Here is a 27125-nt window from a genome sequence, read left to right on the forward strand (position 1 = left end):
TTATTTATTTATTTTTTATTATTTATTTATTTATTTTAGTAGAGATGGGGTTTCACCGTGTTAGCCAGGATGGTCTCGATCTCCTGACCTCATGATCCACCCGCCTCAGCCTCCCAAAGTGCTGGAATTACAGGCGTGAGCCACTGCGCTGGGCCAGCTCTTTCTATAACAAGTACCTTGCAGTTCCTGAGCCACACTGGCTCTCTCTCACTGTTGTGAACAAGCTGTATTCTGACCATAATGTTTTCTGTTCCTGTCTCACCTGGAAACTTTGAGTCATCTTTGATGATTCAGCTCAGACATCATTTCTTCCTCCCTAAAGCCCCATGAAGGGCCACCACTGGGCCTCCTGGCCATTTGTGTGCCTGCCTTGTCCTCCACATGAGCCCCTTGAGGGCGAGAACTGTCTGATTCCTCTTGTTTCTGGCAACCTGCACAGGTCCTAGAATAGAATGGACACCACTAAGTGTACAGTAAATGGACAAGGGTGCTGGGTTTTGAGTGCTGAAAATAGGCTGGGTGCAGTGGCTCACACCTGTAATCCCAACACGTTCAAGACCAGCCTAGGCAACACAGCAACCACCTGTCTCGATAAAAAAAAAATGTTTAAATTAGCTGGACACAGTGGCACGCACCTGTAGTCACAGCTACTTGGGAGGCTGAGGCAGAAGGATTGCTTGTGTCAGGAGTTTGAGGCTGCAGTGAGCTAGTCTCCACTGCACTCCAGCCTGGGTGACAGAATGAGACTGGCTCAAAAAAAAAAAAAAAAAAAAAGAAGAGTGCTGAAATAAAAGAGCACACACACACACATACCACAACCACCACCACCACCATCAACAACAACAACAAATGAAGCAAGACCAGAACCAAAATCTCTTGACTTCCAGCCTAGAATACTTCTGTGGGTGACTCACCCTGTCTTGCCACCCCACCATGTACCCTTTGGCTTGGCCTCAGGCACAGGTATGTAAGAGTGACTCTTTCACTGTTGCCAAATCCAGCAGCAGGTCATGTCACTGTCTGAAATGTCAAGAGCTGCTTTTGGTGGCTGCTGAGTTGCATCTCCACAGTCCTTGTCTTGCATTCCCAAGATGAAGCCTAAAAGCCATTGCCAAAGTTAGGAGAGCAGCCAGAAGGGAGGGCTGGCAGTCAGCATCTTGCCCTAAGATTCCTTTGCGATCAGATTAATAATAAAAAATGTTAATAATAATAATAATAGCTAACACATAGTGCCTTCCATTTGCCAACACTTTTCTATGTACTTGCATGGACTCAGTAATTTAGTCCTTCCCCAAGCTCTATGAGGAAGGTACTACTATGATTCCAGCTTATATAGATGAGAGGACTGAGGCACAGAGGTTAACTAGCAAGTAAGTGACAGGGGCAGGATTTTAACCAGGCATTTGGCTCCAGAGTTTTTCAGTATTACATAGTTTACTGCTATTGTCCATTTGTAATTTAAAAAGTCTTTTAGCAGGATTACTATGTTATCATCCGTTGGTAATTTAAAAAGTCTTGTAGCAGGCCAGGTGTGGTGGCTCACATCTGTAATCCCAGCACTTGGGAGGCCAAGGCAGGCAGATCACTTGAGGCCAGGAGTTCAAGACCAGCCTGGCCAACATGGTGAAACCCCATCTCTACTAAAAATACAAAACTTAGCCAGGCATGCTGGCACACACCTGTAGTCCCCGCTACTTGGGAGGCTGAGGTGGGAGGATCACTTGAACCCAGAAGGTGGAGGTTGCATTGAGCTGAGATCATGCCACTGCACTCTAGCCTGAGTGACAGAGTAACAGAGCAAGACTCGTCTCAAAAAGAAAAAAAGTTTTCTAGTACTTTAACGTTTATGAAGTGAGTTCAAATCCATCACCTCACTGAACACTTGCAATAACCCAGCAAGGGGACTGAAGCTCAGGAAGACAAGGGACTTTATCAAGGCCACACAGTGACAGGGCCCACGCTCTGGAGCCTGTATTCAGTCTGATAACTATTCATTCATTCATTCATTCTTCTTTTTTGTGATGAGGTCTTGCCCAGGCTGGAGTGCAGTGGCGTGATCATAGCTCATTGCATGGAGTTGTTACTGATCATTTTTTCTAGGAGTCATGTCAAAGTTCCTTGGCCCACAATAGGCCAAGCAGAGCAGTATGGCAGGGTCCACAGCAGGGCTGGGTATCTTTGCTAGGAAAACCCCTCATTTATCCTGCTAGGCTCTAAAGTCCCTTCCCACTCCCACCTTTCACTGAAGAGACTCCAGAAGGGGATGGTGTGGAGACATTTATTGAATGTTTATGGGACTGGTCCACGTGGGTCAGGGTTGGGTACAGAGGCTTCCTCAGGGCTGCCTGGAATGTCACTGGTGGTCACTGTGGCCATGAAGCAATGATGGAGGAGGCGTTTGGAGTTCACAACCTGCCCCTCATTGCTCTCCAGCTGTGGGTTCAAGCAGGGGTAACTCTGCCGGAGAGGGCTCACTCTTGGCACTTCTGCCGCCATGCCTGTGTTCACACCTTGGCAGTCAGGAGAAACCTCTTCAGGGCCTGGAAAATAGCAAACTGAGGGTGTAGGGCTCTCTTCTTCCCCATCAGGATCACACCCCCCAGCTGACTTCTCTGGTGCTTACCTTGGGGCAGTGCATTGTGGTCAGAGCCTCAGAAGCATCATTTGTTTAACATGTATTTATTAACAATACACCACATCATGCACTGACAGCTGTCAGTGTTGCTCAAGAACTTGTAGTTTGGTGGAGGAAACAGACAAGAAACAATCATTAAGAGCTATGAAGACTTGACCTTCACCATAACCCTATGAGGTAGGTACTATTAGAAATCCATTTTATAGATGACAACACAGGATTACCACACAGCTAGTATGGAGAGGAGTGCTGGACATTTTTTAAACATAGATTGTTCTCGCTTTGAGAATAGATTCCATGCTTCTCTTTGTCAAGTGACTTATCTTCTCTCTTCCTCTTAAATCAAAGCTTGAAAGGAAGTCCACTTGGCCTTATTATTCTCTACCTTCCATTCACGACTTGTTCAGCTGCAACTTGCTTGGTTCTGCCCCCACTATACACCTTCAAACTATTTGTCACTAAACCCATGGTCACTTCTAAATCCTCATCTCCCTTGACTTATCAGAAATATTTAACATTATTTATTTATTTTAAATTTTACTTTACCAGTTATAGGACTCTGATTCTTTTTTCCTTTTTCTTTTTTTAATCAGGAGCATTTGACACAATTGAACATTTCTATCTTTCTAGATAAAATTGTATCAAGTGTTCAAGCCAAAAATTCGAGTCATCTCTCACACCTTCTATCTCAGCCCTTTCACAAAGCCAGGTCCTGCTGGTTCCACCTAATAGCCATCTGCAGTATCCACCCATTTCTCTCCATCCTCAAGGCTACCACCTTAGGTCAGGCTTTCATCTTCTTCTGCCCAGACCCCTGGAACAGCCTGCAGTGGGGGCCCTTCCATCACGTCCTCCATGCTGTAGCCAGAGAGATCTAAGATCTTTCTAAGATCAAGTGATCTTAGAAATCTATGTACTAAGTGATCTATGTACTGTTCTTTCTGAAAGCTTTCAATCTCTTTCCATTACCTGTGTTCCTTGAGATGGCATCTCATTGTGGCTTTAATCTGCACTTCCTTAATGACTAATGAAGTTGAACATATTTTCATGTGCTTATTTGCCACCTATATGCCCTTTTAAAAAAAACTATTTTATTTTGAGATAGGGTCTTGCTCTGTTGCCAAGACTGGAGTGCAGTGGCTAGAATATGGCGCACTACAGCCTTGGCCTCCTGGGCTCAAGTGATCTTCCCACCTCAGCCTCCTGAGTAGCTGGGTCTACGGGTGTGTAGCACCATACTCAGGTTTTTTTTTTTTTTTTTTTTTTTTTTTTTTTTAGACACAGGGTATCATTATATTGCCCAGGCTGGTCTTGAACTCCTGGGCTCAAGCTATTCTCCTGCCTTGGTTTCCCAAGTTGCTGGGGTTACAGGCCTGAGCTACTATGCCTGGACATTTTAAAACATAGATTGTTCTCTGTTCCTCTTTAATGAAGTGTCTGTTCAAGTCTTCCGCTCATTTTCTAATGGGATCATTTGTTTTCTTTTTTTTTTTTTTTTTTTTTTTTTTTTTGAGACGGAGTCTCGCTCTGTCGCCCAGGCTGGAGTGCAGTGGCCGGATCTCAGCTCACTGCAAGCTCCACCTCCTGGGTTCACGCCATTCTCCTGCCTCAGCCTCCCGAGTAGCTGGGACTACAGGCGCCCCACCTCACCCGGCTAGTTTTTTGTATTTTTAGTAGAGACGGGGTTTCACCGTGTTCGCCAGGATGGTCTCGATCTCCTGACTTCGTGATCTGCCCGTCTCGGCCTCCCAAAGTGCTGGGATTACAGGCTTGAGCCACCGCGCCCGGCCGATCATTTGTTTTCTTAATGTTGAATTTAGGGTGTTCTTTATATATTTTGTTTTGTTTATTTATTTATTCATTTATTGAGACGTATCACTCTGTCATCTAGGCTGGAGTGCAGTGGCATGATCTCACCTCACCACAACATTCATTTCCTGGGTTCAAGCGAATCTCCTGCCTCAGCCTCCTGAGTAGCTGGGATTACAGGCTTGTGCTACAAGACCTGGCTAATTCTTCTTGTATTTTTAGTAGAGACGGGGTTTCACCATGTCAGCCAGGCTGGTCTCGAACTCCTGACCTCAAGTGATCTGCCCACCTGGGCCTCCCAAAGTGCTGGGATTACAGGTGTGAGCCACCACACCCAACCAATCCTTATATATTTTGGATAAAAGTCCTTTGTCAAATATGTGAATATATTCTCCAGTCTGAGGCTTGCCTTTTCATCCTCTTAACAGGATCTTTCACAGCATCAAAATTTTGAACTTTGATGAATACTGGTTTATCTTTTTAAAAATGTATTGTGCTTTTGATGTCTTAAGAATTCTTTTTTTTTTTTTTTTTTTTTGAGGCGGAGTCTCGCTCTGTCGCCCAGGCTGGAGTGCAGTGGCGCGATCTCGGCTCACTGCAAGCTCCGCCTCCCGGGTTCCCGCCATTCTCCTGCCTCAGCCTCCCGAGTAGCTGGGACTACAGGCGCCGCCACCACGCCCGGCTAATTTTTTTGTATTTTTAGTGGAGACGGGGTTTCATTGTGTTAGCCAGGATGGTCTCGATCTCCTGACCTCGTGATCCGCCCGTCTTGGCCTCCCAAAGTGCTGGGATTACAGGCTTGAGCCACCGCGCCCGGCCAAGAATTCTTTGCATAACCGCAGGTCATGAAGATTTTTCCCTGTTTTGTTCTAAAAGTGTTATAGAGTTTTTTGGTTTACATTTAGATCTTTTTTGAGATAAGTTTTGTACAAGGTGTGGGATCTAGGTAAAGGTTTATTTTTTACTTATGGAAGTTTAGTTGTTTTAACACCATTTATTGAAAAGATTATTCTTCCCCAGTTGAATTGGTTTTGCACCTTTGTCAAAAATCTGTTGGACAACCTTATGACGTCAGTCTACTTCTGGACCATATTTTGATCTATGCATGTGTCCTTCCCTCATCCAATACCACACTAACCTCATTACTGTTTATCATTGTTGTTATACAATAAGTCTTAAAATTGGGTAGTGTGATTTCCTCCAACTTTATTATTCTTTTTCAGTATTACTTTAGCTATTCTAGTTCCTTTGTGTCTCTATATATAAATTTGAGAATTAGCTTATCTATTAAACGAACAAACAAAAAAAGCTGCCATTTTGGCCAGGCACAGTAGCTCACACCTATAATCCCTGTACTTTGAAAAGCCAAGAAGGGAGAATTATTTGAGCCCAGGAGTTCAAGACCAGCCTGGACAACATGGCAAGAACCCATCTCTACAAAAATAAAAAATTAACAGGGTGTGGTGGTCCCTCTCCAATTATGGGGGTCTGAGCAGCTGCCAGCCAAGCCTCAGGAGAACCCTAGGGGCTTCCAGAAGTTACAAGACCTTGGCTCAAGTCCTCATTCTGGTATTAAACATTGTGCTACTTTGTGCCAAACCCTTCTCTTCTCTGGATCTCAGTTACTACTTCATAAAATGGAATAGAAAATATGACTGGCCTAATTTTCTGTTTATTTTTCTGTGAATTCTTTTCCATTGAGCTCCTTGGGAGGCTGAGGTGGGAGGGTCACTTAAGCCCAGGAAGTTGAGGCTAGATTATGCCACTGCACTCCAGCCTGGGTAACAGAGCAAGGCCCTGTCTCAAAAAAAAGGGCGGGTTGCAATTTTTGTGTTTACTATGTTGAGTTTTGCAATTCATGAACATAGTGTATCTCTCCATTTTAGGTGTTCTTTGATTTCCTTCATCAGCATTTCGTAGTTTTTTGTATGGTTGGTTATTTTTAGAGATGGGGGTCTCCGTCTGTTGCTCAGGTTGGAGTACAGTGACATGATCATAGCTTACAAGTGAGCCTTGAACTTTTGGGCTCAAGGGATCCTCCCACCTCAGCCACATGCCATCATGCCTAGCTAAGCATTTTGTAGCTTTCTCTTTTTTTGAGACAGAGTCTTGCTTTGTCACCCAGACTGGAGTGCAGTGGTGTGATCTTGGCTCACTGCAGCCTCCGCCTCCTGGGCTCAAGCGACCCTCCCATCTCAGCCTTCCAGTAGCTGGGACTACAGGCACACGCCACCATGACCTGCTTTTTTTTTTTTTTGGTAGAGACAGGAGTCTTGTCATATTGCCCAGAATGGTCTCAAACTCCTGGGCTCAAGTGATCCTCCAGTCTTGGCCTCCCAAAGTGCTGGGATATTGTAGTTTTTAACATACTGACCCTGCACATGTTTTGTTAAATTTTACCTAAGTATTTCATTTATTTTGGAGTAACTGTAAATGGTATTATTGTGTTTTTAGTTTGGGTTTCTAATTTTTTGTTAGTAGTATATATAAATACAATTGATGCTTGGTTTTGACTTTACTGTAACCTTGCTAAACACACTTAGTTCTTTTTTTTTTTTTATATGGAGTCTCGCTCTGTCGCCCAGGCTGGAGTGCAGTGGCACAATCTCCGCTTACAGCAAGCTCCGCCTCCGGGGTTCATGCCGTTCTCCTGCCTCAGCCTCCCGAGTAGCTGGGATTACAGGCACCCGCCACCACGCCCGGCTAATTTTGTTGTATTTTTAGTAGATATGGGGTTTCACCATGTTAGCCAGGATGGTCTTGATCTACTGACTTCATGATCCGTCCACCTTGGCCTCCCAAAGTGCTGGGATTACAGGTGTGAGCCACTGTGCCTGGCCCAAACACACCTAGTTCTAACAGGTTATTTTGTGCATGTTTTATAGGGGGGATTCTTTGTTATTTAAGCTTTCATTTTAAGGCATTCCAACTGGTATAGGGATTTACTTCAACCTTCTCTTCAATACAAGAATCCCCTTAGCTGAATCCCATATTTAGCCTTTTCCTGATTACCTTCCATGGATAGAGGTGCTTTTTTAAAAAACAAGACAAAACAAACCCAAGGATTACAAATTTGTGAGTGAAATACGGCCAAGAGTGATGGAGTTGCTCTCTGCAGTGTTTCAGGTATACTCTAAATAAGTTCTACCTTTATTGACTCAACATCCGTCTCCCTGTGGCTTTCCCCACTGATTTCAGCTCTGTTCTCTCGATCCTCATAAAAATGTCTGATCCTCTTGTCCCAGAACAACCTTGCAGAGATCGGAGGCCCTAGGCTGTGAGCCCGGAGTCGCCTCTGTTCAAGGCCAACTATCCGCAGCTCTTTACCTAATCCTCACATGACCTGCTTCCCAGATCTGAGGTAGTCACCTGCCTCTGATCACCTGATTGGTCAAAGTCCATCTCAAATTATGGGGCTCTGAGCAGCTGGCCAGCCAGGGCTCTGGGGAATCCCCTGGGCTTCCAGGAGTTACAAGACCTTGGCTCAAGTCCTCATTCTGGTATTAAATCATTGCGCTACTTTGTGCCAAACCCTTCACCTCTCTGGATCTGTTACTACTTCATAAAATGGTGTAGAAAATACAACTGGCCTAATTTTTCTACTTCTTTCCCTTTGAACTCCAAGTTCTGAAGGATTCTGTCTACATAATAGACTGCATTTATTAAGTACTAATTTTTTCCATTCTGTATTAATCAAAGAGCTCTGATCAGCAGGAGAGCACCTATGTTAATTACCCCCTGGAACTGATATAATTCTAGCTCAAAGAGAAGAAACTTGGTCCCCGTAAAGCCTTTGCAATGTTGTAGCCAGGTGCAGTGGTGCGCGCACCTGCAATCCCAGCTACTCGGGAGGCTGAGGCAGGAGAATTGCTTGAACCTGGGAGCCAGAGGTTGCAGTGAGCCAAGATGGCGCCATTGCACTCCAGCCTGGGCAAGAGGGCAAGACTCCGTCTCAAAAAAAAAAAAAAAAAATTGTTTGGCCGGGCGTGGTGGCTCACACCTGTAAATCCCAGCACTTTGGGAGGCCAAGGCAGGTGGATCATGAGGTTAGGAGTTCAAGACCAGCCTCTGGCCAAGATGGTGAAACCCCATCTCTACTAAAAATACAAGTATTAGCCAGGCGTGGTGGCAGGTGCCTTTAATCCCAGCTACTCGGGAGGCTGAGGCAGAGAACTGCCTGAACCCAGGAGGTGGAGGTTGCAGTGAGCTGAGATCGCGCCACTGCACTTCAGCCTGGGTGACAGAGCGAGACTCTGTCTAAAAAAAAAAACAAAAACAAAACCTTTGCCATATTGGAGATTGCTCAAAAATTCCCACTGCTGTGTTTGGAGACCCTCAGGAAATTGAAAAACAAAGTTGGGAACCTACAGAATAGACAATAAAAAGTTATTTCTGAGATGTGATGGCTGCTGAGTTCTATCCAACTGAAAGTTAAAATAGATCATCACTCCTTTGCTTCCAGACCTTCTACTCTGTTAATGTGACCTGAGGTTCCACTCACTTTTTTTTTTTTTTTTGGTAGCAATTACATCACATTTTTGGCTTATGCGGGAAGCTATTAAAAAAAAAAAAAAAAAAGGTTAGGCCAGGTATAGTGGCTCACACCTGTAATTCCAGCACTTTGGGAGGCTGAGATGGGTGGATCACCTGGGGTCAGGAGTTCGAGACCAGCCTGGCTAACACGGTGAAACCCCGTTTCTATTAAAAATACAAAAATTAGCCAGGTGTGGTGGCAGGTGCCTGTAATCCCAGCTACATGAGAGGCTGAGGCAGGAGAATTGCTTGAACCCGGGAGGTGAAGGTTGCAGTGAGCCAAGATCACACCACTGTACTCCAGCCTGGGTAACAGAGGGAGATTCCATCTCAAAAAAAAAAAAAAAAAGGTTTTTTAAAAAAGAAAATGGTATGTTTGAGATTACGAACATGTAAAAATTGAAGCACCTAATAATAATTAAAATGAGAACTACTAATTGGTAAAAAGCCTGCTATGTGTTTGAGACTAATTAAATACCAGTAAGCACCATTTCTAGTTTTTGCAACAACTTTCTTAGTAGGAATGATGGTACACATTTTAGAGTAAATTGAGGTTGAGAGAAAAATGACTTGCTTAAGGCCACACACTAAGAGCAGCAAGGCCAAGATTAGAGCCAGGCTTTCTGGCATCTCTGCTCAGCGCTGTGCCTTCTCTCCTTTCTCCAAGGACCTCTGTGGCCAGTCCCCCATTACCTGGGGTTCTCAACCCTGAACATGGGCCTAGCCTGTGGTGACCAGCTTGGAAAGGAGTTCTCAGGTTCCCCCCTGTTTGGAGATGAGTCAAAACAAACTCATCACTGACTGAGGCACGTTTGGTTCCTTGGTGTTACCTCTCAAGTATGGTTAATTAAAAAGCAGTGGGCTGGCTGGGCGCGGTGGCTCAAGCCTGTAATCCCAGCACTTTGGGAGGCCGAGATGGGCGGATCACGAGGTCAGGAGATCGAGACCATCCTGGCTAACACGGTGAAACCCCGTCTCTACTAAGAAATACAAAAAATAGCCGGGCGAGGTGGCAGCGCCTATAGTCCCAGCTACTCGGGAGGCTGAGGCCGGAGAATGGCGTGAACCCAGGAGGCGGAGCTTGCAGTGAGCTGAGATCCGGCCACTGCACTCCAGCCTGGGCTACAGAGCGAGACTCCGTCTCAAAAAAAAAAAAAAAAAAAAAAAAAGCAGTGGGCTGTGAGGTGACGTGACTGAGCCTTCTGTGGAAGGTGGGAGGGGCTGATGAAAGTCATTCTGTAGTATAGGGACAGCTGCTGCAGGGAAAGGTCTCTGGGTGGGAGGCAAAGGCTTGGCCACCAATTGGCTGGGTGACCTTAGGCACATAACTGCCTCTCTCTGGGCCTCAGCTGCCCCATCTATACAGTGAGAGCATCAGACTTTATTTTTAGGAGCCTTTGAGTTCTAGTTGATGAGAATGGCTGACTAACAACCTCTTCACCAACACCTTTCAGAAGAGGATAAGAATTGTACTCTTTAATTTTCCCCCCAATGTTTTAGTATCTTATTAAAGGTACCTAGATGTCACCTCTACACTAACCTCACTGACCTCATCTGCAAAATGGGAGTTGATAATAATCACCAGGCAGAGTAGTTGAGCAGGTTGAAGGGGATGATGTGTTTGAAGCCCTTAGCACAGTGCCCAGCTCAACAGTAGGAACTCAGTCACTTTTCTGATCTAGCCAGTTCCTCACAAAGTACCAGAATAAGAAAGTTATGGTCTTCATGGCCATCCCAAGTTTGGGGATGGGATGGGTGTGGGGGTGATGGGACAGAGTACAGAATGCCTGGGCAGGGAAAGAAGCCTGTTTCAGAAACTGCTTTTCCATTTACACTCTGCTCTTGCCAAGGCACTCCCCACCCCACCCCTGCCTCCATACTCAGAGATAAGGACCCCAAGGGACAGTGCAGTGATCATAGGTTTTAGAGTCTGGAAGATCTGGGTTGACATTGCCGTGACACATGCTCACTGGCTGTGTGGACTTAGTTCATCTCCCTTGGCTGAGCCTTGGTTTCCTCTGCTATAAAATGGGGGTAAAGGCCTCTTTCCATGTCCTATTGAAGCACGAGAGAGCAAACAGAAATGAAAGTCTGTCAACAGTAAAGCTCTGATGAATGTAAGATAGTGGGCCTATAACCGTCTCAGATGCAGAAGGAGGCTCCTGGGTTGCTGCTCTGGGTGCAGAGGGAAGGAGAGGACAACACTTAATGAAGAAGAAGGGGAGGAACTAAGAGCTGAGTTTGAGCAAAAGGCAGAGAGAGCCTAAAGCTGTTATTTAGTAAAAGGTCAGGCAATGCACTTTTCTTCTTAAAAATAAGAAGCAAAAAGCAAGAGGACATGCTGTCTCAAATCCTCGTGACTGAATAATCCAGCTGGTGGCTGAGCAGTGAAAAGCAGGAGGATGGTTTCCATTCACAGGGCCGAGGGATGAACTGTACTCCCCTTGAGCCAGAAAAGTAGGACCTAGGGGATGGGTAGGGTGGGGTGAGCCTAGGAGCACAGAGCACAAGCCAGAACATCCCACAGTCCTGCTCTAGGAGGATGGAAAGAGCAGGACTTTGGAGGCAGAAAGACATGTTTGATTTCCAGCTCCACAATCATAAGCTATGTATGACCCCTTGTGCAAATTATCTAAGCTCTCTGAGACCTGATTTTTGCATCTGTAAGATGGGTTATAATGAGACCTACCTCACTGGGATAGCTGGAAAGATTAGAGGAGATGGTGCGTGTGAAATTTCAAACAGTGTCTGGCACATTGTAGGGATGCCCTTTTCACAGCAACAGGGATAAGGAGAGGAAGGAGGGTGAAGGGGAGAGTTGGCTCTGTCACTCATTCGGTGACTTTGGATCTCAGTTTCCTCATCTGTAAAATGAAAGTAATAACATGATCTATACCCTACCCAGTTACCATAAAGAGCAAATAATATGGTACATTTAGAGCTAGTTCATTCCTTTTACCTATGGTATCACTATTTCATTATTCTATTATACCACAGTTTATGATCCATTCCTCTACCTATGGACATTTAGTTTCCAATGTGACAGGTTCTCAAGATGTCTGTCCTCTTCTAATGCAACTATTTCTTTAAGGCAGCTAATTAGAAGTAGAATTACTGAGTAACAGGGTATATATATACAACTAACAATTATATAATGTTAATAATAACATATTGATAATTAATTATATAATAATGAAATATATTATATATAATTATATATAAATATATAATATATAATTATATGTGATATATTAGATATATTATTTAAATAGATAGTACCAAAATTCTCTATAAAGTGGTTGTACCAATGTATACTCTTACCAGTAGTATATGAGAGTATCTGCTTCCCCCACCCCCACCTTCCAAACTTCTCACTTTTAATATGATACATTTTTGGGCTTTTGCCAATGTAATTTTTTTTTTTTTTAATAAAGATGTTTCTTTTTTTTTTTTTTTGAGACAGGGTCTTGATCTGTCGCCCAGGCTAGGGTGCAGTGGCTGATCTTGGCTCACTGCAACCTCCACCTTCTGGGCTCAAGCAATCCTTCCACTTCAGCTCCCCAAGTAGCTGGATCTACAGGTGTACGCCACTACGCATGGCTAATTTTTGTATTTTTTGTAGAGACGGGTTTTACCATGTTGGCTAGGCTGTTCTCGAACTCCTGACCTCAAGTGATCTGCCTGCCTCCACCTCCCTAAGTGCTGAGATTATAGGTGTGAGTCACAGTGCCTGGCCTGGATGTATCATTTTTGAATTGCATTCCCCTGATTCTTAGTAATGTTGAGCATCTTTTCATGTGCATTGGGCATTTGTATTTCTTTTTTAACGAAGCAAATTTTTCTCATCTTTTAAGGTGTACTTGTATCAATCCTGCCTTGTTTTATATACAGTTGATTCTCATTATTCACGGTAGTTATGTTCTATAAAGTCACAGCAAACACTAAATTAACAAATACTGAATTATTGCTCCTAGGGGAAATATGAGGTTAGGTTCCTGTGAGCCTCTGGTCACATTTTTGTCAACTGATCAATATGTAACTTTGTTTTTCTATGTGTGTTTCTGTTTCAAGTGACCTTATTTAATATGTTATTGATTCATTAACATTGAACTCATGGCCAACAGCACGATAAGCTAAAATTCATGTCTCTAAAACATCAAAAACAGGCTGGGCATAGTGGCTCACACCTGTGAGCACTTTGGGAGGCCGAGGCGGGCAGATCACCTGAGTTCAGGAATTCAAGACCAGCCTGGCCAACATAGTGAAACTCTGTCTCTACTAAAAATACAATAAAAATTAACTGGACATGGTTGTGGGTGCCTGCAGTCCCAGCTACTTGGGAGGCGGAGGCAGGAGAATTGCTTGAACTCGGGAGACAGAGGTTGCAGTGAGCTGAGATCGCACCACTGTACTCCAGCCCGGGTGACAGATCAAGACTCCATCTCAAAAAATAAAAATAAACCAAAACAAAACAGTGAAATCACCAATTAAAAATAACAAAAATGCAAAAATCATGGCACTAAATAGACTGAGAAAAGGACACTTGCTTATACCATGAGAGCTGCAAAGAGAAGGCAGAGCATACCTTATTCACTATCACCTAAGATACATGTGTAAATCAAATTTTTTGCTACTCTGTGTGTACACACATTTACAAATGACCTCAGAATTGCCTTGAGTATTGATGTTGATGTTACAAGTAAATTTTAGCAAGTAGGCAAATTTGCAAATACAGAATTGGAGAATAATGAGGACTAATTGTGTATGTGTGTGTGCGTGTGTGTGCGTGCGTAGATATTTAATGTGTAATATAATATCTTTGCAGTCCATCACTTTTTTTTTAACTTCACATACAGTGTCATATTATTTGTACTTGATGTAGGGACATTTGCTAATCTTTTCCTTTATTTTTTAGAAAATTATACATTTTATGCAAATTCCTATATTTTAATTAGTCTGTTTCTGGACTCTTTCTAGTCTAGGTTTTTCAACTTTAGTACTCTATTCTCTACTCTAGAGTTTCTCAACTGGTACTATTGACATTTTGGGCCAGATAATTCTTTGTTGCAAGGTACTGTCCTCTTTATTACAGGCTGTTAAACAGCATCCTTGGCCTCTGCCAATAGATATCAATGGTATCCCTTCCCCGATTGTGACAACCAAAAATGTTTACAGATATTGCCAATTGTCCTGGGGGAGCAAATTTGTACTCAGTTTAAAACCACTGCATTGCCCAATTCTATTTGTCAATTTCTGTGCCAATATCACAAAACTTGTATTTTTAAACAGAAATCCTATATTTTAAAAAATGTCCTGTTGCCTGATAGAGCAAATCCCTCCTCTTCTTTGTTTTCCAAAATTGTGTTGTTCACTCTTCCACCTGTATGCCTCTAGATTAACTTTAGAATTAATTTGACAAATTCCATGAAATATTTTAATTTATTTTTATATATAGGTGAGTTTAGGAAGAATTGGCATTTCTATGAATATTGAGCCTTTCTATACACATACATGCCACATCTCCCATATAGTCTTTCTGTCTTTCATTAACCTTTATAATTATTCTCTATAAAAGGTGAAACCAGCTGTGTGCAGTGGCTCACACCTGTAATCCCAGCACTTTGGGAGGCCAAGGTAGGTGAATTGCTTGAGGCCAGGAGTTCGAGACCAGCCTAAGCAGGGTGGCGAAACCCCATCTCTACTAAAAATACAAAAAATTAGCCAGGTGTGGTGCTGCACTCCTGTAGTTCTGCTATTCAGAAGGCTGAGGTGGGAGAATCACCTGAGTCCAGGAGTGCAAGGCTACAGTGAGCCATGATCATGCCACTGCATTCCAGCCTGGGCGACTAGAGTGAGACCTTGTCTCAAACAACACAAAAAACGTTGAGGCCTCAACTGTCTCTGGTCTTCACCAGGCTGGGTCTACATGCAGACGTTTTTCTCTTCCCCTGCCACTGCCTCTCAGGTCTTTCTCACTCCAAGGGGAGCCAGCTGAATCCTTCCACCCTCAAAAGTGACCCCTCCTGCTTTTCGCTGCTCAGACACAGCTGGATTATTCACAGTCATCAGGATCTGAGAAGGATTCTTGTGCTGTTGCTTGTTATATTTTTATTGTTAACTTGGAAAGTTCGTGTTTACAAATGATGGCATTCAGCCCTCTCTTTCTCTGAGACTTGGCTACTACTACCTCCCCGATGCCTCCTGTCACCCTTCCTTCGTCTTTTTTTTTTTTTTTTTTTTTGAGAAGCAATCTTGCTCTGTCACCCAGGCTGGAGTGCAGTGGTGCGATCTCGGCTCACTGCAACCTCCGCCTCCCAAGTTCGAGCGATTCTCCTGCCTCAGCCTCCAGAGTAGCTGGGATTACAGGTGCGCACCACCATGCCTGGCTAATTTTTGTATTTTTAGTAGAGACAGGGTTTCGCCATGTTGGTCAGGCTGGTCTTGAACTCCTGACCTTGTGATCTGCCCGCCTTGACCTCCCAAAGTACTGAGATTACACCACACCTGGCCCAGAGACTTGTATCTTTCATAATACTTTTCAGGAAGTTGTCAAAATGTGTGCAAAAAAGGCTTGTGAAAAAAACACTTTTTTTTCTGGGCCCCTTAGAGGCTCTTGATAACCTATACTAATGAAGAAATGCGTAGTCTGGAACATCAGATTATTTTTAAAAAACACATACACACAATAAAAGCGCTTGTATTTCGTTTCTGATAAATTATGAGTTTGGAAGCAGCAAATTTTAACAATTAATTATATTTTGTTTGAGTTCATATTAAAATCAGTTTGCATTCCCCAAGGCTAACATCAAAACATCATCTTAGAAAATCCACAACATGGATTAACCTTTGTGTGACAAATGGAGTGTTGTCTACATTAAATTATTTTGACAAACACTGTAAACATGAAGAGTCTGGCATGGAAATGTTTAGATCGTGAATCTCCTGAAAAATGTGCTGCTGCTTCTGCATATTCCAGGAATAGTCATGAGGCAAATGTTCCAAACATCATTTCTACATTTCTCCCCACTGAAAAGGTGCTAGTTTACTGAATACAAGGACATCACCTGGCAACTTCCTTACCTGCTGTCTGTAAGCTCAAGCCCAGGTCCAACTTTGTGTGGGGCTTAGAGCTGATGAACAGGTAGCAGAGCACACAGGCGGTAACAATGAAGGTGAGAAGGACCATTGCTGCTACAGACAGGCCCACCAGAGCGCCAATGCTGGGGAGAGAAGACCACATGGGAGCTGAGAGTCAGGAAGGGACTTGGGAGGCAGATGTTATAAAAGTGTTGTAGCTAGGCTAGAATGAGTCTGCTGGGAAGAAAATGTACAGAATAAAAATATTTTTTTAAAAATTTAGGTCAGGCACAGTGGCTCATGCCTATAATCCCAGCACTTAGGGAGGCCGAGGCAGGCAGATCACTTAGGGTCAAGAATTCAAGACCAGCCTGGCCAACATGGTCTAAATACTAAAAATACAAAGATTAGCCGGACGTGGTGGTGGCTCCTGTAATCTGTAATCTCAGCTACTCGGGAGGCTGAGGCACTAGAATCACTTGAACTCGGGAGGCGGAGGTTGCAGTGAGCCGAGATCGTGCCACTGCACTCCAGCCTGGGTGACAGAGCAAGACTATGTCTCAAAAAAAAAAAAATTAGTGTTGTGTTGTAGGAATCAGCTTTGACTTTTGTTTTATCCCTACTTATCTTAAACAAGCTTTCTATGCTTTAGCGTGGGAAAGAAAGTGCACCAACTATACGCAAAGGACTCACCAGCAAGGACTCATACCTGACCCCGCTCAGCAGCACCATCTCCTTCCCTCCCTACTTTCCTCACCTGCTCCCACCCCAGGGAGCTGGAGATGGTCCTAGGGGACCCCCATACTGCTGTTTCTTAAGAATCAAGACACATATAGTAGGCCTTAGTTAAAAGCCAGCTGTCCTTCCAGGCTTAGGTAATTTCTTTTCTTTTTGTTTTAAGACAAGGTCTTTGCTCTGTTACCCAGATTGAACTGCAGTGTTGCTATCTTGGCTCACTGCATCCTCAACCTCCTGGGCTCAAGCAGTCCTCCCACCTCAGCCTCCTGAATGGCTGGGACCACAGGTGTGTGCCACCACACCCAGCTAATGCTTTTGTATTTTTTTAAGAGATGGGGTTTTGCAATGTTGCCCAGGCACTTGAGCTCAAGCAATCTACCCACTTTTGCCTCCCAAAGTGCTGGGATTACAGGCATGAGCCACCACACCTGGCACCCTGTCCCACCGCCCCCCTGTCCCCTGCCCTTTTTTTTTTTTTTTTTTTTAATAGAGACCAGGTTTTCTGCATTGTCCAGGCTGATCTCAAACTTCTGGCCTCAAGCAATCCTCTCACCTCAACCTCCCAAAATGTTGGAATCACAGGCATGAGCCAACCGTGCCCAGCCAAGCCTCAGGTAACTTCTGACCCAACCTCCATGGTTCTGCTCACCACGTCAGTGTCAACTCCATGTCTCAAATACCTCTCCACTGCTGGTCCCTCACCCTCTAACCTCACTGCCTCTGCCCCAGATCAGGCCTTGGTCACCTGGTCTGAAGGAAGAAACAGCTTCGTTTTTTCCTCCCACAACACTCAACACAACACTTCTGACACCAGATGTATGGGGGGTTTTCCCCCACACATCAAGCAATTCTCCAGCAGACACCAGCTGGGTGTCCTATAATTTGATTCAATTCTGGCACCATCTCTAGCCAAATAGTGTCAGCTCCCACAGGTTACGGCCTCAGTCCCACAAGACTCCCTCCTGCCCTCCCATACCAATTGCAAGTAGTAGGTTGTCACCTATACTTCTGACCCACCAGCTATAAATCAGTGTGCCCATGGCCCCTTCCTTGGGTTTGATTAATTTGCTAGGACAGCTCACTGAACTCAGAAAAACACTTACGTTTACCGGTTGATTAGGAAGAAGGATATTACAAAGGATGCAGATGAATGGCCAGATGGAAGAGATACATAAGGCAAGGTATAGGGGAGGGGCGTGGAGCTTCCATGTGGTCTCCAATCACACAACCCTTCAGGGACCTCCACGTGTTCAGCAATCCAGAAGTTCTCTAAACCCTGTCTTTGGGATTTTATTGGTGATCAACTCAACCTCTGGGCCCTCTCCCCTCCCTGGAGGTTGGAGTGAGGTGGGGCTGTAAGTTTCAGTGCTCTAATCACATGGTTGGTTTCCCTGGCAACCAGCCCCCATCCTGAGGCTCTCCAGGAGCCCACCCTGAGTCATCTCATTAGAACAAAAGATGCTCTTATCACCCAGGAAATTACAAGGAATTTAGGAGCTCTGTGTCAGGAACTGGGGGTTCAGAGATCAAATTTTAGAACGAATGATGCTCCTAGCCTCTCTATCTACAAGGGCTTTAGGAGCTTCAACTCAGTAACCAGGGGCAGAGACCAAATATGTATTTCTTTTTTTTTTTTCTTTTCTTTTTTTCTTTTTTTTTTTTGAGACGGAGTCTTGATTCTCCTGCCTCAGCCTCCCCAGTAGGCAGGATTATAGACCTCAAGTGATTCCCCCGCCTTCAACCTCCCAAAGAGCTGGAATTACAGGCATGAGCCACCGTGTCCGGCCAAAACCATGTTTAATCAGCCTTATCCTTTCATTGTCTAGGCCCTGGCCTGTGGTAGGCAGTTGGTAAATACAGTTTGGTATCTACTATGCACTCTCCTAATGAGAAGGCATAGGTGGCATCAGGCTTTGACTTTGCCTACCCTTTCTTCTCTAGCTCTCCTGCCTATCTTCTTCCCTGACTCTGGCCCCAGACTCCTGCCCTTGTCACTTCTGCAGGATTTCGCTCCCTGTTAGTTAATGGCTAATTTCACTCAACCAAAACACCTGAGAGCTTTGAAGAGTCTGCCTTCCCATCTAAATAAATTATTGGACTCTCTGCAATGGAACAGTATAGCATATATAGAGACCTTATTAATGATATAGATGTTTTCAGGCAGGGCACTGTGGCTCATACCTGTAATCCCAGCACTTTGGGAGAACCAGGCGGGTGGATCACTTGAGCCCAGGAATTCAAGACCAGCCCAGGCAACATGGTGAAACCGCATCTCTACAAAAAATACAAAAATTAGCCTGTCATGGTGACTACACGCCTGTAGTCTCAGCTACTCAGGAGGCTGAGGAGAGAGGGTAGCTGGAGCCCAGGAGGTGGAGGCTGCAGTGAGCCATGATGGTGCCACTGCACTCCAGCCTGGGTGACAGAGCAAGACGCAAGACTCTGTCTCAAAAAAGCCAAAAATGTTTTCAGATCTTTTAGATTTTTTCTTTTTTTCTTTTTTTTTTGAGATGGAGTCTCGCTCTGTCGCCCAGGCTGGAGTGCAGTGGCACAATCTCGGCTCACTGTAAGCTCTGCCTCCCGGGTTCATGCCATTCTCCTGCCTCAGACTCCTGAGTAGCTGGGACTACAGGTGTCCATCACCACACCTGGCTAATTTTTTGTATTTTTAGCAGAGACAGGGTTTCACCGTATTAGCCAGGATGGTCTCGATCTCCTGACCTCGTGATCCACCTGCCTCGGCCTCCCAAAGTGCTGGGATTACAGGCGTAAGCCACCGCGCCTGGCCTAGATCTTAATATCTAAGATAAGGGATAAATTTTTTTTTTTTTTTTTTTTTTTTTGAGACGGAGTCTTGCTCTGTCGCCCAGGCTGGAGTGCAGTGGCGCGATCTCGGCTCACTGCAAGCTCCGCCTCCGGGGTTCACGCCATTCTCCTGCCTCAGCCTCCTGAGTAGCTGGGACTACAGGCGCCCGCCACCGCGCCCGGCTAATTTTTTGTATTTTTAGTAGAGACGGGGTTTCACCGTGGTCTCGATCTCCTGACCTTGTGATCCGCCCGCCTCGGCCTCCCAAAGTGCTGGGATTACAGGCGTGAGCCACCGCGCCCGGCCTAAGGGATAAATTTTTATGAACTTATTGATAATATTCATTGAAAAGAGCAAGGCATGCTACTAATTACATGGCATAACCCCAATTTAACTAAATAAGTATACATATATACTTAACTATACACATGTACACAATCAAGGTTGATGGAGATACACCAACTAACAGGCTGTCTCTGGGCAGTTCAGGATGTGGATGTCCTGTCTGGGGCCCCTTGGATCTTATCAGTGTGGAATACTCTGATATTCTGGCCAAAGTTTCCTTCTTTTTTTTTTTTTTTTTTCTGAGACAGGATCTCACTCTGTCACCCAGGCTGGAGTACAGTGGCACCATCATGGCTCACTGCAACCTCAACCTTCCGGGCTCAAGTGATCCTCCTGCCTCAGCCTGTCGAGTAGCTGGGACTACAGGCATGTGCCACCACACTGAGCTAATTTTGATATTTCTTTGTATAAACCGGGTTTCACCATGTTGCCCAAGGTTGTGTCCAACTCCTAGGCTCAAGCAATCTGCCCGCCTTGGCTATCCTGTCCAAAGTTTCTATTGCCAACAGCTGTTATCTCTTTGTTTGAGGGGTTTCTTGGGCCCAGAACAGGCTCCGTGGACACATTGGCAAGTCAATAGTACAGGATAATCAATGCTATCCTTACCCCACCAGCCCATGACCAATGACTGACAGAAATTGTTAGCTAAATATCCAGCTTCCTGGCCATCAGGTGGGATAACCCTGAGGAGTACATTCTACACTGGCTGGCAGAGTTTAAGCTCCAGTTACCTCTGGTATAATTTGCTTGGTAATACACCATTGTTGGCTTCTTCCCCTCCCTGTCTCACTTTCTCATCCTCTATCAGTGATTTTTGGGATCACTTTCCACGTAAACTACTTGCCATCAAATCCTCATCTCAGAGTCTTCTGGTGAATCCAAGCTTAGACACTGGATTACTCATGACTTCTTTCTCTTTTTGTTTCTCTTGTGCTTTTCATATTTTTTACATTGAGTATGTAGAGCTTTTCAGTTCTTTAGTTACTTTAATTAAATGTTGTTTTCTCATTTGAGATACACTTACTGTTCATAGGGCTGTTATCTGGGAGACTTGTGCTTTGCTTGGGACCCGTGTGTGGGACAACGCTGGGTACCTGGACGGAAAGGGGCCTCTAAGAGAGGCCCTTTGAGGAGTGAGGGGAAGAGTTTTGTTTGTCCCCGTCTACCATTCTTTCTCCAGCCTTCTTGTCCATCCTCTTCCATGACTCTGGGGTGATATGTCCCAGATGGGAGGTCAGTCAGGGGGCAGACACTGTCTCTGCTGATCTGTCCTGGTGACAGAGGAACCAAACTCCAAGGACAGAGTTGGGAACAACAGGGTAGGCTCCAAAGAAGGAAAATCTGTGCTTAGCATGAGATGAACTTCAAATGATCAGAGTCATCCCATGGTGAATGTACTGCCTCAAGCGGGGATGAGTCCCTGTCATGGGAGAAGCTTGTGCAGGACACATGAATGAGTTACATCTTTCAATGAAGTTAGAGATTCCTACCCTGGGTAGGAAATTGGATTAGAGAGCCTCGGGCCTTTGAGGATTTCACTGTTCTGACTCTGAAAGATCAAAACCCACTATGACTCCTAAGAAAGAATTGGAGGGACAGCCTAACAACCAAGGGCTTTGGAGTCAGGTAGTTCTAAGTTCAAATCCTGGTTCTGCCAACTGAAAAATCACTTTACCACTCTGACCTTCATTTCCTTCATTTATAAACGTTTCTATCTCACCAGGTGGTGGGAAGGATGAAATGAGGTGCTGTAGACACGGTCTGACCACAAACTCTGCCTTCCGGCAAGGCTGCTGTCTTCTGGCTCACACCCTGGTAAAAAAACAGAACTAGTGATGGAGGAGGGTGTTTGGCAAGTGGACCAGACAGTGTGACAGCACCAACTGCTTCTGCACAGGGTGTCTTCACATCCTGAGGCACAATTTTAAAGATAGCAATTCTCCTTGAGCACTGTCTCTCCCAGGAAACAGTGCTTACCTGGAGATTTTGATGTTTTTAAGGACTGGCTTTCATGAAAAGAGACAAATGGAATTTACAGCAAAACAAGGTCTCCACCCTGCAATACGCTCTGTTAGGAGCATGCCGGAAGAGTTATTTCAAGGTTCAGAACACGTTGATGTCCTAGACATCCTGAGGACTTTCAGTTCCTCTCCTGCACTTTGCAATTGTCTGTGGTATTTATGAATCACATTATGTCTGAGTCCAGGAAGAGTCACCCTAGAGCCTTTTAGCCACTTGGGGTCACAGAATGGGAACACACTGACATGGGATGCGACCTCAGAGATCAGCCCATCCAAACCCCAACGAGAGCATTGTCTGAGCCACTAAAGCATGCCACGTCAGAGTTTCCAGGGCAACGGAAGGGACCACAAGGCACAAGAGCTGCAGAGGGAAGAGGCTAGTGGAAGAGGGAAGGAGTCCTGGCTGGGTGCTGAGAGAATTACTCACCTCTGTGTCCCCAGGGGCCAGCACAGTGCCCAGAAGACACTAGAGGGTCAGTGAGTATTTTTCAGATCATCTGAGTGGATCAGGTTATAAGAGAGATTCAGACAGTAGTAGACAGGACAAGCCAGGGCTTGGGATGAGACAGGCCTGAGTTTTCAACCCAGCTCTGCCATTGCCTCTCACTGGGACACTCCCAGATAGTAACAACCTCTCTCAAGTTTTCTCTTGTGTAAAATGAGGAGAAGTGCCAGGGTTGTGAATGCGTGAGAGCATCTAACCTTTGGAGAGTCTTAGGCAATGTTCTTTATTTTTTATTTATTTATTTTTTTTGAGACGGAGTCTTGCTCTGCCGCCCAGGCTGGGGTGCAGTGGCCGGATCTCAGCTCACTGCAAGCTCCGCCTCCCAGGTTTACGCCATTCGCCTGCCTCAGCCTCCCGAGTAGCTGGGACTACAGGCGCCCGCCACCTCACCCGGCTACTTTTTTTTTTTGTATTTTTTAGTAGAGACGGGGTTTCACCGTGTTAGCCAGGATGGTCTCGATCTCCTGACCTCGTGATCCGCCCGTCTCGGCCTCCCAAAGTGCTGGGATTACAGGCTTGAGCCACCGCGCCCGGCCGGCAATGTTCTTTAAATCTCAGTCTGCTACGATATTGCTAGGAGATCTCGGACAATTCACTTCCACACTGAATTTCACTTCCCACACCTATGAACCAAGGAAAGGGAACTCTTTCATTGAGCACCTACTATATGCACTGGTCACTTTCATGTGCGTTATTTCTCTTAGTTCTTACAACAATTCCATCACAAATATCTCTATCACCATTTTAAAGTTGAGAGAAAATACCAGAAAGTTAAATAACTTTTCCAATCCACCTAGATAATAAGTGACAGGTTCTGACCAGCCCCAAAGCTCCACACTGTCTCTGTACTTACAAGGGAGGTCAGTACCGTCTTATTTCAACACCTAGCTCAATGCTAACTACATAGTGGGCCTTCAACAAAACTTCATTGTTTCACTTTAGGTGAATGCTGTGAAAGTGCCCTTGCGAGTATTATCACAGTGAGAGAAATCTGATACAGAAAAATTATCACAGTGAGAGAAATCTGACATAGCTGACTCCATCTTGCATCTAACTTTCCAGCTGTCTTTCTTAATTCCTGGGCACAGGCCAAGTTAACTGTAAGAGGAATTTAGTTTATAGTTTAACCCTAAACCAAAGATGGTAACAGCCCCTTCCTAAAACTAACACCCTCCTTGCTCAGGGACTGCAACTGCCTTTGTTAAACTAACAAATTAACCACAAGTTTAGAATTGTTGGCTCAGGAGTTGCGTAGCTGGAGGTCACATGATTTGTAATCTCCTCAACTCCTCCTACAGGAGGAGTTGTAAAACCTAAAACTGGTGTTTGAGATATCTTTCAGACCTTGCATTTTGATAGACCAGTTGGTGCCACCTGGACTAGTAACCCATACTAGAAACTGGCTCAACTGGTTTTGTGAGCCCCCCTACCCAGCAACTGACTCAGCACAAGAAGGTAGCTTTGATCCCCCACAATTTTATCCTTAATCCAACCATTTAGCATTCCCTATTCCCTAGCCCTGTCTGCCACCAATGCTTGAAAAACTATAGTCTCTGAATTCTCTGGTGGGGTGGGGGGTGGGGAATGAGGGTGTGGATTTGAGAATTACGTCCTACTTTGCCACTTGGTTGGCCCTGTGATTGTTAAACTCTTTCTTTGCTGCAAAACCTGTTGTTCTCAGTGCATTGGTTTTTCTGGGCAGCAAGCAAAATGAACTTGTCAAGTGATTACCGTTATATCTCTAAATAAACTGTGAGTTCCTCAGGGGCAGGGAATAATTGATTTTTGTGTCTCCAATGCCTTGCAAAGTGCCTGGCACAAAGTAAAGGCTAGAATGAATGAATGAATGAATGAATGAATGAATATACGGATGAACAGAAAATACATTAATATAATTCCCTGGGTTATAGATAGCACAAATGTGTAGGATCTGATAACCTGGCCATCTGAAAATCATTTAGAATTGTGGATCGAGTCACCTAGAAAAAGCAATAATATTTGTAATTGTCATTGGCATATGTCAAGTTGATTTCATCTCTGTTATGTCATTTGACCCTCACCACTGCCTTAGTCAGAAATCAGGGCAATGATAGATCATCCTGCTGCCCATTTGATAGATGAAAAGCCAGAGACTTGAGAAGTTTTGGTGGCATAGGATGCTGTCCTTTCCCACCCAGAGGGCAGCAGCCTCTGCTCATATACCTCCAGGAACAGGAAAATCGCTAACTACTGAGATGGCCCACTAGATTTTTGCTGATGTCTGTTTCCCAAAGTAGTCTGAGGATCAAGTTCCATTCTCCAGGTGAGGCCTTTGGAGACGCAGAGGGATTGAGACCTATTACCCTCTCAACCCAACACTTAGGTTCCAGCAATGCAACCCCTTCCCTGAACAAATGGGGAAACTGAGGTCCTATGGGTGGAGATTCAACACTTCAAATATGGCCTGAGCTAGCTTCTGCACTATGCCATTGTCTCGTGATGAACTTGGAGGCAGCTCTGCCTCCCGAGTCTTCTGCCTTAGCTTGAGGATGAGGTACATCCCCAGCACTCACCACAGGGCTTGGCACACACTAAGTGCTCAGTAAAGAGTGCCCGAAAGAATGACTAAATGCAAAAGGGAACCAAGGGTTGACGCTGGGCTGAGGCTGGGGTTGGGGTGTAGCACCAGGCAAGGGTTAAGGCTGGAGGCTAAGGTTTGGATGTAGGTCTAGATATTAATAATATTTGGAGTCAGGATGTGGGAGAAGAGCTGAGGTGGGATTGCAGGCAGGACAGAAGAGGAGGTTGGGGATGGTGATAGAATAAGGTCTAGGATCAGTACTGGGGAGTGTGGAAAGTCAGGGATAAGGCTGGTGTTGATATTAGGAAGGGCACTTTGGTGGATGATGATTGGGGTGGAGTTAGGGCTGCCTGTGAATGTTTGAAGATGGAAGTTGCTATTAGGGGGAGGCTTGATATGTGATTTGGGATTGGGATGAGGGTGGTGATGGATCGAAGTTTGGGGTGGGGATAGAGTGAGGATTGTTTTGGGTTAGAGGAGGGGGAGGTCCGAGCATGGCTCTAAATAATGGTTGGGGTCAGGATGAGGAAATCCAGCTGAGATGGGGTTTCAGGGGGTAGTAGGGTTGATGATGTGGGCATGAGGACGGTAAGGGCTGGAGATTGCTGCTGATGTTCAGGTGGGCACTCGGATGAGGGCTGAGTTTGGGGTGAGGAGCTGAGACTGGAGTGGGGATCAAGGTAGGGTGAGGGCCAGGGCCGGTACCTGAGCCACCACATGTAGCTGTGCTCATAGGGGAAGAAGCTGTGCGGGTCGTCGCAGCAGTACTTGTGGTCGCGGAAGCCGCAGCAGAAGACAGCGGCCGCCTCGCCCCCCGGCCGCGGGCAGCTGAAGCCGCGCACCACCTCCTGCTCTGCGCTCACGTAGCTCGTGCAGGCGCCGCTCATTGCGTCCCGCGCCCGGCCCGCCGCCACCTCGGGCCACCAGACGGCCGGCGAGAGCCCGGCGGGGAAGCGAGGGACCGAGCGAGAGGGAGCTGAGCCTGAGAAAGCAGAGACGGAGAGACTGAGGGGCCGAGAGAAGCCGACACAGAGACAGAGACAGCAGCGCAGGGCCCCGAGGACCGAGCGGCTGCCAGGTGCGCAGCCCGCGCGGAGGGGAGGCGCGGGCGGGGCGGGCGGCGGCGGCGGGCGGCGGGAGTGACGGCGGCGGGAACGCGGCGGGAGCCGGAGCGGACGCGGGGAGCTGGGCCGGGAGCCTCGTGCTCGCCCGGCTCTGCCTGCGCTTCCCGCCCCCGCCCCACTGCGCTCCTACTGCCTGCACGAGGGCGCTGGGTGCGCGACGACAGCACGACGCGGCCAGAGTGGCGGGGCGGGAATTCGAGGCCTGGGCGCGGGCGCCTCACCTGCACCCAGCCGGCGCCGGGAGTCTTGGGGCATTCGGGGCTGGGGCAGACAGACAAGACACCAGCCGGCGACCACACGGCGGGGTCAGTGAGGAGAATGAACACAACCTCACCCAACTTCCGCAACAACCCAGGGGCCCGGGGGATGTTCGCAGCCGTGTTATAGGTGAGAGCTGAGGGCCAGAGAGAAGCTTAGGAGTCCCTAAGCCCATGAGATTTTAACCAGGGGCGGCCTAGTAGGAAGTCCTTGCGCTTTCTGCGGCTTTCATGGTGCCTCTTTTCCAGCGGGCTTTTAGATGTCCTCGTCTTCTGGAGTCCCCGCTAGTCTCTTTCGCTGAGAGCTAGCTCGTGCACGGACAATGTCCACACTCTTCTGTTCATACTGCCTGCCACTGGCCTGGGACAAGGGGCCGAATATGGGTGTGGACGGGCCCAGATGGTAACCTCCTTCCCCACCCTGACCAGCAAAGCCGGCAGACCTGTCCATTTTGAAAAATTACTTCCAGAGAACAAGGGCAGTATTTTCACTGGCATCAGAGAACCATAGACTGAAGGGGCTCTCAGTGCCTTGGCTTCCCCCGTGTACCCTGTTGCCTTATGCCACGTGGAAGGGCTTCATACAGCACCTGCAGTGCCTTAGCTCTACAAAATTCACAGCAGTGGGTAGGGTAGGAAATAGTTAACTGTGTTGCCTTGGGCACCCCGGATTCCTTCGCGCTTGCTTTGGACGTGTGGGGAACGGGCCATGGGT

At 46.1% G+C, this 27125-nt stretch overlaps 1 protein-coding gene across 4 annotated transcripts; it reads right to left on the reverse strand.

Moving 5' to 3' along the window:
* Positions 1–302: 302 nt before the first annotated feature.
* On the reverse strand, positions 303–26474 carry SHISAL2A (shisa like 2A). 4 transcript variants are annotated; one of them, XM_045371012.2, is made up of 4 exons: positions 25735–26474; positions 16058–16197; positions 11667–11841; positions 2410–2540 (listed from the first exon to the last, which is right to left on the reverse strand). In XM_045371012.2, exons 1-4 carry the CDS (start codon positions 25914–25916, stop codon positions 2534–2536), a joined length of 504 nt encoding a protein of 167 aa, XP_045226947.2. In that variant the 5' UTR covers positions 25917–26474; the 3' UTR covers positions 2410–2533. The 4 variants fall into 4 exon arrangements, 3 of the variants coding, with proteins under 3 accessions (XP_045226953.2, XP_005543411.3, XP_045226947.2); XM_045371018.2 differs by lacking the exons at positions 2410–2540; positions 11667–11841 and adding an exon at positions 303–442; XM_005543354.5 differs by lacking the exon at positions 11667–11841 and having other exon boundaries at positions 2265–2540.
* Between the last annotated feature and the right edge of the window lie 651 nt (positions 26475–27125).

The sequence above is a fragment of the Macaca fascicularis genome, chromosome 1 (assembly GCF_037993035.2).
Source record: "Macaca fascicularis isolate 582-1 chromosome 1, T2T-MFA8v1.1".
Taxonomy (NCBI): domain Eukaryota; kingdom Metazoa; phylum Chordata; class Mammalia; order Primates; family Cercopithecidae; genus Macaca; species Macaca fascicularis.

Bases quoted from the DNA above. Each gene is read 5' to 3' on its own strand.
- SHISAL2A (XM_005543354.5), bottom strand. From the start codon at position 25,916: ATGAGCGGCGCCTGCACGAGCTACGTGAGCGCAGAGCAGGAGGTGGTG. The intron at 16,198-25,734 runs GTACCGGCCCTG...TTCTCTCCCCAG, and splicing joins AGCTACATGTGGTGGCTCAG to CATTGGCGCTCTGGTGGGCC. The intron at 2,541-16,057 runs GTAAGGAAGTTG...GCTATTTTCCAG, and splicing joins CTTGAGCTTACAGACAGCAG to GCCCTGAAGAGGTTTCTCCT.